Consider the following 13,556-nt stretch of genomic DNA (forward strand, 5'->3'; position numbering starts at 1 on the left):
ATCATCCGATGAGCATTTGTCGCTGGCCCGAACGTGGAAAAGGAGGATGTCACCAATGTCGCCTTCAGCAGATAGCCAAAGTTTCAGCAGTTCGGCAACAGGAAAGCGAGCCTCGCAAGGTCTCACAGATACAACGAAGATTCGCAATGTCGACCGGTCCGACCACGAGGTGGACGCTGAGGCGGAAGACGACTAAGCCTCCAACCAGATTCGATGGCCCCGATTCCCTACTACGGTCCCAGATTACCGCCAGCAGGAAGTCGATCTTTCCCAGTTCATTTAGGCAAAATATCTTTGTTGGCTCTTTAGGAAGGTAAGGAGTTTCCCACCGTCAGTGCACTACTTCCTCGTGCAGACACTGTCAATGACAACTTCAGAAGATCTCTTCCATCTTCTGATCATCATCCACAATTTCTTCTACTTTTGGCGGCTGCTCCTCGTCTCTCATCAGAATCTGGACCAGCCTGTCGCAGGCCTCTTTGACTGCCTCATCATCCACGTGGTTGTGGGTCTCCCGAACTAGCGGGTAGACCTGGACGCTCCTCAACTTGTCTCTGCCCTCCCTTGTTGTACACAAGAGCAAGAGGGTCTCCAAATGTGTCACTAGTATCTCCGCGTCGCTCTCTCTCGCTTTGTCTGGCGGAAGCAGCTGTAAGTCAGGCAGCATGTTGGCCGACTCCTCCTCGGAATACTCTTCTGAGCCGGCGAGAGGCAGTAAGATGTATGGTAGTACATTAACTCCCGGAGTGCCGTCGATGCTTTCAGAATCATCGGCGAGAAGCAGGGGATGTTTGTCCACCTCGAACGCGACGTTCTTAATAGTGCTCGCCACACCTCTTCTTCGGATATCACTTTTATGCTCCGTAAAAACCATCAATTTGCTGACTGGGACCACACCGTCGTACTCTCTTTTGCTCAGGAAGTGATCACGTCCAGCTTTGTGTTTCGACATGTCTGCGAGAAGATATGCGAGGTAGTCGAAATTGGCGCTCTTGTTGAGAGTGCCATCAGCACCTTTCACAAAGCAATCGAACAATTGATCCAAGGCATAGGGCGAGGTTGACACTGATTTCTCGGGCACTGCTCGCTTCAAAGTGATCAGTCTTTCTAGACGTTCCGATTTGGCCAGATTCGAGAGAAGCATGGCAATCTCATCGGCGGTTGGTTCTTTGGGATTCTAGGCTACAAGGTTAGCATTGACAAGAAGCACCCACAGTCAAGAGCACGGCAAGCGGTGCGCCCACATACGGTTATCTTTTTGAGCAAGGTCTCGACGAACGCCTCGTCGGCTGCGAGGTCTTCGAGGATTTCTGTGTCATGGCTGATGTTGACGAGGATCGTCAAAGCGTTTTTGGCGATCAGCTAGAAGTTAGAATATATGTGGTCAGCTCAATGCACTCGATGAGACTGCTTTGCCCACTTACAGGGTAATCTCGAACCAGGAGTTTGAGATCCTGAACAGGTACTAACTGAGGCTTCTTAAAGATGGATGGATCTGAAGAATGTCCCACCAAATGCTCACAGGCTAACATGGCACCATCAGCATGAGTCCAGCTAAAATCGCATTGCTGGCAGGGAGGAGTGAAAGCAATTCATGCAATGGCGCCTTCGAATGGTCTTGATGTAGTAGTGAAGGCTTACCAAGTTGTCGGATCTGGGTATTGCCATGATGGAGGAACTCGACCAGCTGCGAAGAGTTAGTCCAAGCCCAGTACCTTGAAGGTTGTCCCCGGGAAAGAGTCAACGTACCTCCTCCAGCTCCGTCTGCATTCTTAGGGTTTGTCTTCGTAGGACCGTCGTCTAGAAAAGTTGTCGAATGCACTCGAATAATATATTTTATTGTCTGGAAAGAGCCTAGTGTTAAATGACAGAGAATGACGTCGATTAAATTTCTGTACTGGCGTTCCCATCGAGCCATTCACCCAATTGTCGCCCATCACACCCATTCTCTCTACTCCGTACCACGGAAGAACTACTGCACATTGTTTCCTGCATGTTTCCTGCGTGTCCCCGTCAACCACTCACACTGTGTGGCGAGGGCCTGTCAACCCCGCGATGGCCGGCTTATCAGGCAGCCTACATTGCCGACCTACTTCTCGTGTAACGAACTGCATGAAGGCGTTGTTTGGCGTGCTAACTGCAGGCGGCCGCCGTTGGACCTTTTGTCGGACTTTTGGCGCCGCCTTCAATCGTCGCGCGAAACAGACTAACCTAGTACACCCTGCACTACCATGGTGAGAAGCTCAGCTGCTTGCGCAACCTTCAGCCATTCCAGATGCATCGTGACCCTCCACTAGCATGACATGAGAGGCAGGCTGAACGTTTTCAATTCGATGTCCTTTGCACTCCCATTATATCCCATTCATTTTTTGATGGACGATCGTGCTCTTGCGCTAACAGTCATCCAACGAAAGGAGTGACTTGACGCCATAGACGGCCAAAAGTGTGGTCACAAGGCTCAGATCCAGCCCGGACTATGACTTGTCGCTCCTTCAGGCTCGAAACAGTATAAAGCTACGACCGTCTACCAGCTGTTCGTCTCTGAGAAGACCATTCTATCACAATCGTAACTATGGCGGTCGTCCTTGATCCCATCGACCTGCCTCCGCCTCCCGAGCCGATCACTATCCCACAAGCTATAGATGACCTTCTAATCACACTGGCTCGAATCCGACACAAACTCAGGACTCTGATCGACTGGTACATCTACCCGGACATTGTGCCGAACGAAATCAAAGCGTACGATCCGCGTCTCTTGATCTTGCAAGCACGGCTCGAGTCTCTCGGGGCATTATCCTACGATCATCTGCCCTACATCACAGACAGTTCAGACGCTATGGCTGCGCATTACCTGGACCAGGCCGTTGAACAGATGCTCAACTCCGTGCACGGCATTCAAAAGATCTTTGTGAATCACTACGACCGCGACCTTGAAGATAAGAGGCCCTTCGCCGCTATCTGGGAGACCCTGACTTACCGCAGCCTGCAACTCAAAGAAGTCCCCAAACTTAGTCCCAGCAACCCCCGGCACGCGAGACCCGAAGATCTGCGCCCGAACGAGCTGGGCAAATTTTGCCGTGGTGCGTTGCAGCTCAGCAACAGACGCGACAAAGGGCGCATCTCGTTTGTCGAGAGGAAAGACCTATCTGAGGAAAATCGTCAGAAACTCAAGGCTTTCGGAGGAGCCTTCCTGAACTGGGAGTGTCCGGAGTGCTCCTACAAGGTCAGATATCATGTCGCCAACAGCGCAACGTCCAACATCCACACCACCGACGAGATTCGCGAGCACAGCGGGCTGAGGATCCAATACCGCAGCTCGTTCCTGGCGAAGTGCCATCTGTACCTGCCTTTGTCGGACAAAAAGTCCGCCTCGCCGTCAGCAATCAAGTACGGCTGTGTGTTCTGCTTCGCAGGCGGGAAAGATCTGGAACGAGATAAGACTGCTTTCACCAATCCACAAGCTTTTGCTGAGCACATAGACCACAAGCATAAGAAGTCGCCGCTCCCAGCCTTGCTGCTGCATCGCTACGACGTAGCCATTGCCGGTAGGACGGACGACCCTAGGAAGCGATGGGACGTCAACCTGCTTTGAGCAGGAAGGGTACATCAGTGGGTGGTCATGCAACTGGGGCAGCTGAGATCCCTCGAGTGCCTGCTTTTTACCTTTTTCATTCACTGATTGATAACGGCGGTTCTGTCATGCGAATGGTTTTTTGGGGAGTGGGCGTCTCAGAATGTTATCACTGGACTGGTTGAGTTCCATATGAACCATAGTAATATTTCTCGAGAATTGTATCTCGATGCTACTGAGGAAAAGGATCCGGAACCATCAGGTAGTTTACTCACCGCCGACCATCAAGGCGGTAAGTGCAGCGCGTTGATTATTCTGCCGGCATTTTCCCAAGGGTTTGTTCGCCAACAGTTGCATACGCGTTACCTGCGTTTCCGTTGACAAGTACATCCCCAAACTTTGTCGAACAATATTTTGCTGGTGCCTTTTCGAGCTCACCATACATCTTCGAAGCTTATGTTGATGAGACAACCTCGAGAAGCCGATGCTGATGGGAGATTCGGCCTGCCAATGTAGGTGTCCATCCTACAGAGATGCCTCCATACCGTGCTATAAAGGAGGATTGGTCCGACTATGATGACGAGAGCGATTTGGAAATCTACGAACCAGAACAGGAGCGGGTGCCAGGCTCTTCAGCTCAAAATCATGTGGACGACAGATCGGATGACCATCGATCGGATCACGATGTCGAAGGCAAGGTGCAGGAACCGATACACGAATCCCTCGAGCAAGCCTCCAGCGACGAATCGATCGATTCTACCGGTATGAGGTCCTGGAGTGGAGGGCGAGATGTTTGTTTCGAACAAGGGCCTGCCAAAGATGAAGATCATAGGTCGCAACACAGTCTACAAAGGAAGTGTCAGGACGGACTGCCTGCGAAAACAGAGGAATGGATAGAATTGAGTGGCAGTGATGAGGAGGCGCCAGATGTACAGGATATGGCCCAGAAATCCGTTTCTTGGGTGGAAGCTGCAAAGTTGCAGACTGATGTCGGGAAAGTCTACTCGGTCGGTGTTTTGAGCCTGCATCAGACAAGAGGACCTACTTACCTGCTATCAGATCATCCGCCGGGATGTGCCTGTTCTTGAGATGCGAGTCCGTGGGAGGAAAGTGATGCGTCGTCAAATAGATTCGTGGCTCAACGCGGGACAAATTCTTCGGGTAGCTGAACTTACAGATGGTGACAGAAACAAAGCCATCCGCACTTTAAGAGCAGCGATGCCCGGCGGATTTGAAACGGTGAACGGTGGTGACTGGCTATATCAAGGTACTTGGGTTCCCTATGAGAGCGGAAGAGAGCTGGCCAGACAATTTGGTGTCGAGCAGATTCTTCTACCGCTGTTGGAATGCGAATACAGCTCAGGTGCAGTACGGGGAACAGGCCAACGTGTGAAAAGTTCAGCCAACAGTGGAAAGGACTCTGTTCGGAAACAAAGGATGCGAAAGATCTATTCGACGGGCAGACAACAGAAGATGAGAAAGAGCAAGTCCCAAACCTTCCTGTTGCAAAGGCTAGTCAACATGAGTGGCCCAGCAGCAGCGACAGTGAAGACGAGATTCCTGCCGTCCGTCCTGTTCGCGTGCACTTAAAATCATCAATACCGATCCTTGTATCCGACATACATCATCCGGCGCAGCCTCGTGTACACATGAACAGCAAGAGAAAAAGACATCCCGAACCACTATATCGTTCTGCCAGTCGCTCGCCCAAGAAGCCCAGACGGATAAGACCGAAGCCTTCTCTTTTGCAAGCCTCTGAAACGATAACGCCTATGCCAGACTTCACGCAGTTCACAGCGCGAGATATCTCACGAACCATCAGAGACGCAGTATCATACTCGGACATATCCGATATCAATTCGCGTTTACGGTATAATGAAGCCCCCGGCACTTTCAACAGTGGGATCGGTCCACTTCGTGGCAACAAAGGCGGCCAAACAGAACCATCGAAATGGTTTCACCGGAGAGACGTGGCCGATTACGTGGCTGTATATCGAGCCATGGGAAAGGCGAAAGGTGAGATCCCGTTCAATAAATCAATCCCACAAGAAGCCGATCAAATGCAAACGGATGAGCGACGGAGACTCTTGGATCAGCGCTTTCGAGAGGGCAAGTCGTCTGGATACTTCATATCGCAGCTGATGGGCCTGGCAAATCAATCTGGCGTCAGCGACAGGGCGATGTTGGGACTGTTGTTGCAAGAGCGAGCGGCACGAGAAACATTCATCAATGTCTTTTCTGACACCATAGGCGTCGATGATAGTGGAAACTTGTCAGTTGTTGATGACAATATGGCAGGGGATTTGGAGGCAGACTAGCTGGACGCAAAGGGATGGGATTTCGACCACGAGTGAGGTATGTGGTCTGTGTCAGGAATCTGTTTGATCATAGCTCCATGCGTCACGCCTGGATATACCACGTTGTAGGTAGCTCGATAGATACTCGGAGACTGTCCAGGTCCGTGAGGAGAAGTCTTCGGTTATAGAAGAGTACCTAGCATTACCTTGGTACCTACTCCGTAGAGTATCGTCCTCTACAGGCGACACCCGATATCGGCAGCATGTCGGTTGTGCAACCGCATCGTGAGGGGAAGACAACAGCCGTGATGGGCCTTTGACAGCCTTCCTGTGTCTCGGCATCACACCGAAAGAAAATATATACCTACCTTACCTACCTGTAGGTAGGTACTTACACTCTGCTGAATTTGATGCTTCGATCATAGTATGGGGATTTGCCCGGTAAAGAGATTCTTGGCTGCAGCAGAAACGAGGGAGTAGAGAAAAAGCTGGAAATGACACTCAAGCTCCCGTGCCAGTTGTCCCGGGCATGGGGCCACGATGGAATCCTCGCAAGTCTCCCAATAAACCCTTCGAGGTCGATGGTCAGAACCTATCGAACATCAAGGATATCCACGGTCAATGCAAGGCACGCTCGCAATGTATCAGCTCTGCTCCCTGGCGTTACAGCCTCCAGTACGATGTCAATACGACGACCTCACGCTAGACCGAGGCACATCAGCTGCTCGACTGCTCGGCGATCGTCGTCTGACGAGGCCTTCACATACAACGCTCCCTCGAACCGACCACTGAGCGGCATCACCATCGTGGCCCTGGAACAAGTCATCTCCATGCCTCTGGCCACGCGCCACCTCGCCGACCTCGGTGCGAGGGTGATCAAGATCGAGCGACCTGGCAGCGGCGACTTTGTGCGACACCACGACTCCCGCGTGCGAGGCAAACTATGCAGCCACTTTGTCTGGACGAACCGCAACAAAGAGTCTCTCGCGCTGGACATCAAGAATCCGCGGGACATGGAGATTCTGAAGACCCTGGTAGTTGAGAAGGCCGATGTGTTTGTGCAAAACCTCCGTCCAGGAGACGCCGAGAAGATGGGGCTAGGCTACAAAGCACTGAAGGGCATGATGAATGCTAGGTCCAAACCTGGTGAGAAGAGAGGCGACAAGCTGATCTACGCTTCCATCAGTGGATATGGATCCAACGGCCCCTACGCGCACAAGAAAGCCTATGACCTGCTCATCCAGGCCGAGGCGGGCGTGCTCAGCATCACCGGCACCGAAGGAGACGACGGGATGGCCAAGGTCGGCTGCTCAATCGCAGATACGGCGGCGGGTATGTATGCGTACTGCAACATTCTAAGCGCCATCATCCAACGCCAAAAGACGGGGCAGGGGTGTGAGCTCGACATCTCGATGCTCGAATCTCTGGTCGAGTGGATGGGCTTCCCGATGTACTATGCTCACGAGGGACAGTCTGGGCCCAAGCGGGCCGGGGCAAGCCACGCCAGCATCTATCCGTACGGACCCTTCTCGACTGGCGGTGGCGGGAAAGTCATGCTGGGCGTGCAGAATGAGCGGGAGTGGAAGATCCTGGCCACACAGGTCTTGGAGAGAGTCGACTTGACCGAGGACCCGAAGTTCCAGAGCACCGCTTCTCGCAGCGACAACCGCGACGAGCTGGAGTCGATCATCAGCGGCATCTTCTCGCAGTGGGATGCTGATGAAGTCACGAGACGTCTCGAGGAGGCGGGTATTGCGAATGCCAAAGTCAATGATATGCAAGGCGTTTGGGAGCACCCCCAGCTCGAGGCCAGACGGAGATGGAGAGAGGTAGACACGGAGGTTGGAAAGATCAAGGCACTACTGGCACCTGGCATGAGTCCTGATGTCGAAGCTAGAATGGACAAGATACCCGCGGTGGGCGAGCACAATGACAGTATCCTCAAGGAGTTGGGCATGCAATGACAGCGGCGACCACATGTCGAGTAATGTTGTCGTTCTTGCATCGCCGACTCAGGGGGCCTGATGTGCCTGTTGTAGGCATCCTGGTAGAGTATATGCGGCGAGCTCCCTGAAGGCAAATGTAATGGTCCTGGCTTTGGCAGACCCAGGCTAGCGTGAGAGTGACATAGTACGTACTCATACTCGTAGTCGCTGGGGGTTCTTTGGGAGTCGTGGCTTGCAACGAGCGAGACAGGGATGTTTCCATGAACAGCAGTTATCCCTGGGCTGCGAGCCACGTAAGAGCAGAGGCAGGCCAACACAAGACGTGACGAGTACTACTGTGTTACTGTTGTTGGACAATAATCTCTCCATTCCTTGCCATTGCTTTCATTTTTCGATATTTTCAATATGCGTGGGTGCACCAATCGGACCTGCAAATCGTGCCATGGAAAAACATCACCAGCAGACACGTTGTTGACGTCTTTTCGCTTGTGCAACGGTGATCTCGAAGGTGCCAAAATAAGCAGCCAGTAAGAACTGCCACCGGGCGATTTTGATCGATGCCGTCAACAAGGTGGCATTACTTTTACGGCAGGGTATCGGGGGTATCGTAACTTCGTAACAAGGGTCTGTGGTGGCGCCGTGCAAGGTGTTTGAAGCTGGTCGGTTTCAGGGGGGGAAACCGAAGTCAACCGAACTCGCCTAGAAGGACCAGGATGGATGGATGGAGGGATCGAGGAGATTGCAGGGTAACACCAACGAAACTCTGTGACGAGGTAAGCAGTGAAGCACAGTGGCACACTGTTGAGCGGCAAAAGCAGTAAAACTCGAAGTTGTTGTTGTTGTTGTTGTTGGACGAGAAGAGGAACCCAGGACCATCAAGGGAAGCCATGATATACTGTACACTCCTCTTCCTCAATCTTTGACATGTACAGGTGACATGTACGGACAATCCTTTGGCACATTCCCCCCTGCTCCTTGTCCTTGCCATCCGGAAGATTTCAACCCCATGTCGAGATGCGACAGGCCGCCACGCGAGAGACTAAGAGAAATCTGAAGCACGCCAGTCGGTCGACCCTGGTAATATCCTGGTAACATCCTGGTCAGCCACGATGACTGTGAGTGGTGGTTTCAACGTCTCCTTCTCCATCCTCCCCATATTCTCATGCTTGCCCGTTTCCAACCCATCAACCTGTGACCGACTACCTCCGTATTGTTCCAGCCAGCCGCGGGTTCCTTGCGTGGCCTTGATCTCTTCAACAGACTGATCAAAGGTCTGCCTCGATGGCGGTCTTTCGACGATGCTCATTTGCCGACCAAGGCACAACATGGCTGCAGTGGTGGCCATCAAGATCCAACTTCCGATATGCAGGCTCGTCCCATGCAAGTCATGCTCATGCCAGATCCCAGTCTGTGTCTGCTGAGTTCGCAAGGTCTGGCCCCGATTTTTGAAGGTTCATCCACTGGGTTATTATGTTGCAATCTGTGCATCGAATCTGGATAGCTTTTGCTTTCTCTAACAGTCCCCTCCTACTCCGCCTCTCGTGACGAGAATCAAGGCTCAAGACGGCGGCCAAGAAGTCGGGTGATGGCCTGCCCTTGAACGATGTCAACCTTGTGACAGTTTCACTCTGCGATAGCTCTCCCGCCTCTATCGAGCTCGCTTTCTAAGACACCCGTTATCGACATTTCCCTTCCCGTCATCCTTTCATTTGTCACTACTTGTCCCTCTGGCTGGTCCGGAATCTTAATCATGCCCAGCAGATGGTTGTCACTTCGACTTCGAGATCTTTCTCAACACGACACTTCTCATTTTGATGCCGCTGCAAGACAGCCAGAGTTTGATTTTGCCTTCCCCGAGCCAACCTCCCCGCTTCACGACCCGACAGGCAAGCCTCTCCGGACCGCAAGACCTGTCAATCTTCGTCCTGCCACATCCGGAGGTGCGACGGGGAAGAGAAAACCACGAATCCAACTGCCATCGACCAGACCCCAAACATCCGAGAATCATAAACACCAAGAACCGAAGAACACCAATGCTACCGCGAAACCCGAAAACAACCTGATAGGTCTGGCATTCGGCAGCCCGAGCCATCCCCCTCCGGCTTTTGGCATCCCTCCGTCCGACCAGCACAGTAGCGAGTACAGCACACCTTGCCGGCATCGTTCGCGACTTAACAACAGGTCACTCCAAATGCAGAGTAAGAAATGGAGGAAGATCGGCACACTATTCAGATCTCGCCAAGTAGAGATCAAGCGAGAAGAGGTGCCTCCAGGCCCAACCATAGGCCTTCCGACCGGCTTGATGGTGCTAGACAAGAGCCCGACAAGTCAAAGCAGTGGATTTGCAGAGCACAAGCCACGACCAATTGGGGAGCTGGGCCAGTCGCATCGAGATCCTCCCACGCCACCAAAAGAAGGTCATCGACATCTTATTCAGAGGCATACGAACAAAACCGGTCAAAAGCCGGAGGACGATATGTTCTCGCGACCCTCCACAGCAACCGATGCCAGTATATGGAGCGAAACGTACACCAGGCCGCCAGTGCCGAAGCTGGAAATCGATATCCCAGGCCCTCCACTCGATCGATACAGTGTCATGTTCCGCAATCTACCGGCGGCGACACGATCTTCGTCACTGCTTGCAAGGAGAAGCAAGACTTTGGAGAGTTTACGGTCTTTTGACGATAGTCGACCAAACACCAAAGCCGGCGAAGAGGAAGACTCGAAGACCGACCCTGGCACATTAACTCCTCTCATGCCACCTAGATTCCTGGGTACACCAACCTCAACCCGTTCACCTGCGGCAACCAAATACTCTCTTTTTCCAAACACATCTCCAGCTCCAGTCAAGATCCATGGTCGAGCTTCAGACCACGATCGTCACCCACTCAAGCGAACAGCGAGCTCACCAGCACGACTGTCGCCCATGCAAGATCGCTTTTCCATGGCCAAGCCTGAACCGCTCAACCCGAAAAGGGTCGATTCGAATGAGCAAATGGTCAACAGCCCGGACGACAATACCGCTTCGACTGATCGGGAAGCGCCATGGAGTGCTGCTCACTCTTTCCAGTCGTCGATATCCTCCGCCACCACCACGGACGAGATCTTCTTCGACATCAAGTCGTTCCGAGACTCGAAGGGCGTCGAGGACGGGCACTTCGTCATGACAAGACCAGATTCGGCGGCTGTCGAGCTAGTACGGACTAGATCAAAGAAAGTCGTTGCGACTAGCAAGCTACGACAAGCCGAGACTGCTCAGTCAGACCAGGTTGAACAACCGACAACACCTATACCACCACCTGCGCCTACCTCGATCTCGAACCTACCTTCGGCGGCCACTACAAAGCACACGTCGGTCAACACGGCGTATTTCGACGAAGCCATTGCTGCGGTAGAGAGGCTGACTTCACCTACTACCATGCCTCAAGAGAGTCTGCCACCAATCACTTTTACCATTCCAACCGTTACAGTAGCGACTCATTCCGATGATAGACCTGCGCAGCCAACTAGCTCGAGCTCATTCCACTCAGCACGACCTTCTGATATCCACATCACTCGGCTCACGAGCAGATCACGAGAAGAGATTAGTCGACTCATTCCATCTCCCGTCACGGAAGTCAAAGAAGACCTCTCTCCGAAATCCGATACCACCATCACCAAAGCTCCATCCCCATCACCTCAACCACAAGCCGGGAAGACCATCCTGTCTCCTCGAATTGCCGCCGTCAGGCGCGTTGACCGACCCATCGACGACTCTCCCACCATTCCTCAAGGCCCTCCAAGCCCAACTCGAAGAACTCCCGCTTCCGTTTCTGCTTCTGCTTCCTCTCCGGCTCCCGCTCCTGCCCCTGCTAAGCCACAAGCACCACCTCCTGCCAACAATAGCAGTGATCAGGACGATAAACCACCACCGGTCCCAAAAAAGGACGCCAAGTTCATCCCCCTTTCCAAGTACGCCGCCAAAAGCACCGTCAGCAAAATCGAACAAGCCGGCATAATCCCCACCCGCCCCAGCCGTGCCAATACCGACAACAGCCTCAGCCTCCCCCCGCGCTCCGCATCAATCTCAGTCCGCACCACCCCCAAAGAGCGTTCAGCGACCCTGCCTTCGTCCCTCCAGGGCCTCGAGAAAACCGTGCCGCCCGCACCCGCCGCCGCCGCCAAAGTCAACCCAATGGCCTTGAACCCTGTCACCTCCACCTCCACCACCGGCACAACGGCCGCCGCCGAAGTGGCCGTCGCCCGAACAGTGTCATTGTCCCGCAAACAAAGCGCAAGGGTCAACGTCCCTCCACCGAGACTACTCGCTTCCGCTCCGAGACGGGCGGAAGCGGCGGCGCATGCAGGAGCGGCAGCGTCTTCAGCCTCGACAACAACGACAACACAAACCGCTAGTGCTCCCGCTAATGCTAGTAGTCGTTCAGGAGGTGGAGGTCAAGGTCATGAACGGACCGTAAGCAAGTCGGGCATGGGCATGGGCATCCTGCAGGGCCACCGCCACCGGCGCAGCGCGTCCAAGTCATCGCAGTCGCAGTCCAAGGATAATATGAAAGTGAAAATCACCAAGCGCGAGCCCGACACCAAAAAGATCAAGGACGTCGAAAGGCAGATGGTCAGGGAGGCGAAAAAGTGGGAGATCCTCGAAAAGAAGGCTTATTCGCCCGTCGTCGTGCAGGCGGAACGGGGGCACAAGCCGGGCCTGAGTGTCGGCTTGGTTGTCGAGAGTATTTAAACAACTTTGCATACGTTTTTTGGGAGGGGCTGCATGGTGTTTTCCGCTGGGGGGCGATGGTTGGGCATGGTAGGGCATCGCGCCATCGAATCTGCATATGCACTCATATGGTCCGGTCCATTTGCGGGAGTTATTCTACCTTTTTTTTGGAGGTTTCGGTTCTGTGGAGCCCTCTTTTTGGTCTATCAGCAGGTTTGCCTTGTTCATGTTCATATTCATGTTCTTGTTCAAGGCTGGAGATCGACATGCACATGCGCATGTTTTGTACAGTACTCATACGATGAGCGATGAGCGGGTTGCCACAGCGGTGTACCCCGGCCGGGGACCGGTACGGGGGATATACCTAGGTATATAACCGGGTTGTGTGTGCATACGTTTTCCCATTTCTTTACGTGGTAGGTCCGGGCACTTGTACTGGTATCACCCAGGGTACCACGATTCGTGGCTTTTGCTTTTCTTTTTGTCAATGATGTGGCCTGTTCGGCCTTGTACAGTGTACAGCGGACAGTTGTATGAGCAGTTCATTTGACTTGGGACCTCGCTTTTTGGGGAACACTGGACGCTGGTTACAAAGCTACGAGCTACAAGATACAAGCTACATACTGTGTACGTAGTATCTCCCTCCCTCCCTCCCTGGCGGACGTTGGAACGAGGGATGGGTATAGGTATGCCTTACGAGTCGGACTCGTAAGGGCGCTCGGCTGTATAATTTTCACTTGGACATACGGGGTAGTTAGAGCTGGTCTTGTGTGGTCTTGTGTGGTCTTGTGTGGTCTTGTGTGGTCTTGTGTGGTCTTGTGTGGTCTTGTGTGGTCTTGTGTGGTCTCATCAGGTCTTGTCTGGTCTGTCAGGTCAGGTCATGCCGGTTCTGGTCATGCCGGTTCTGGTCATGCCGGTTCTGGTCAGGTCGGTTCTGGTCAGGTCGGTTCAGGTCTTGTCAGGTCTACTCTCAAGAAAACCGACCACCAATCCAACCCATAACATACTCTTGTCATATGAACAAAGAATGA

At 53.1% G+C, this 13,556-nt stretch overlaps 7 protein-coding genes across 7 annotated transcripts; 6 read left to right on the top strand and 1 right to left on the bottom strand.

Moving 5' to 3' along the window:
• Positions 1-8: 8 nt before the first annotated feature.
• On the top strand, positions 9-317 carry PV05_05624 (uncharacterized protein; the record flags this gene model as incomplete). The annotated part of the gene is made up of 1 exon (XM_013462149.1): positions 9-317. One exon carries the CDS (start codon positions 9-11, stop codon positions 315-317), a length of 309 nt encoding a protein of 102 aa, XP_013317603.1.
• On the bottom strand, positions 195-1,805 carry PV05_05625 (uncharacterized protein). Its single transcript, XM_013462150.1, has 5 exons — positions 1,750-1,805; positions 1,642-1,687; positions 1,425-1,525; positions 1,249-1,362; positions 195-1,177 (listed from the first exon to the last, which is right to left on the bottom strand). Exons 1-5 carry the CDS (start codon positions 1,768-1,770, stop codon positions 374-376), a joined length of 1,086 nt encoding a protein of 361 aa, XP_013317604.1. The 5' UTR covers positions 1,771-1,805; the 3' UTR covers positions 195-373.
• A 451-nt stretch (positions 1,806-2,256) lies between these two features.
• Positions 2,257-3,742, top strand: PV05_05626 (uncharacterized protein). Its single transcript, XM_013462151.1, has one exon. It carries the CDS (start codon positions 2,573-2,575, stop codon positions 3,590-3,592), a length of 1,020 nt encoding a protein of 339 aa, XP_013317605.1. The 5' UTR covers positions 2,257-2,572; the 3' UTR covers positions 3,593-3,742.
• Positions 3,743-4,104: 362 nt separating this feature from the next.
• PV05_05627 (uncharacterized protein) lies at positions 4,105-5,161 on the top strand (the record flags this gene model as incomplete). The annotated part of the gene is made up of 2 exons (XM_013462152.1): positions 4,105-4,578; positions 4,631-5,161. The coding sequence occupies 2 exons, from the start codon at positions 4,105-4,107 to the stop codon at positions 5,159-5,161; spliced, it is 1,005 nt and encodes a 334-aa protein (XP_013317606.1).
• A 59-nt stretch (positions 5,162-5,220) lies between these two features.
• PV05_05628 (uncharacterized protein) lies at positions 5,221-5,889 on the top strand (the record flags this gene model as incomplete). The annotated part of the gene is made up of 1 exon (XM_013462153.1): positions 5,221-5,889. One exon carries the CDS (start codon positions 5,221-5,223, stop codon positions 5,887-5,889), a length of 669 nt encoding a protein of 222 aa, XP_013317607.1.
• Positions 5,890-6,231: 342 nt separating this feature from the next.
• Positions 6,232-8,159, top strand: PV05_05629 (uncharacterized protein). Its single transcript, XM_013462154.1, has one exon. The coding sequence runs from the start codon at positions 6,363-6,365 to the stop codon at positions 7,830-7,832; it is 1,470 nt and encodes a 489-aa protein (XP_013317608.1). The 5' UTR covers positions 6,232-6,362; the 3' UTR covers positions 7,833-8,159.
• A 1,405-nt stretch (positions 8,160-9,564) lies between these two features.
• PV05_05630 (uncharacterized protein) lies at positions 9,565-12,546 on the top strand (the record flags this gene model as incomplete). Its single annotated transcript, XM_013462155.1, has 1 exon — positions 9,565-12,546. The coding sequence occupies one exon, from the start codon at positions 9,565-9,567 to the stop codon at positions 12,544-12,546; it is 2,982 nt and encodes a 993-aa protein (XP_013317609.1).
• Positions 12,547-13,556: the final 1,010 nt, after the last annotated feature.

Source organism: Exophiala xenobiotica (assembly GCF_000835505.1).
Source record: "Exophiala xenobiotica strain CBS 118157 unplaced genomic scaffold supercont1.3, whole genome shotgun sequence".
In the NCBI taxonomy this organism is placed as follows: domain Eukaryota; kingdom Fungi; phylum Ascomycota; class Eurotiomycetes; order Chaetothyriales; family Herpotrichiellaceae; genus Exophiala; species Exophiala xenobiotica.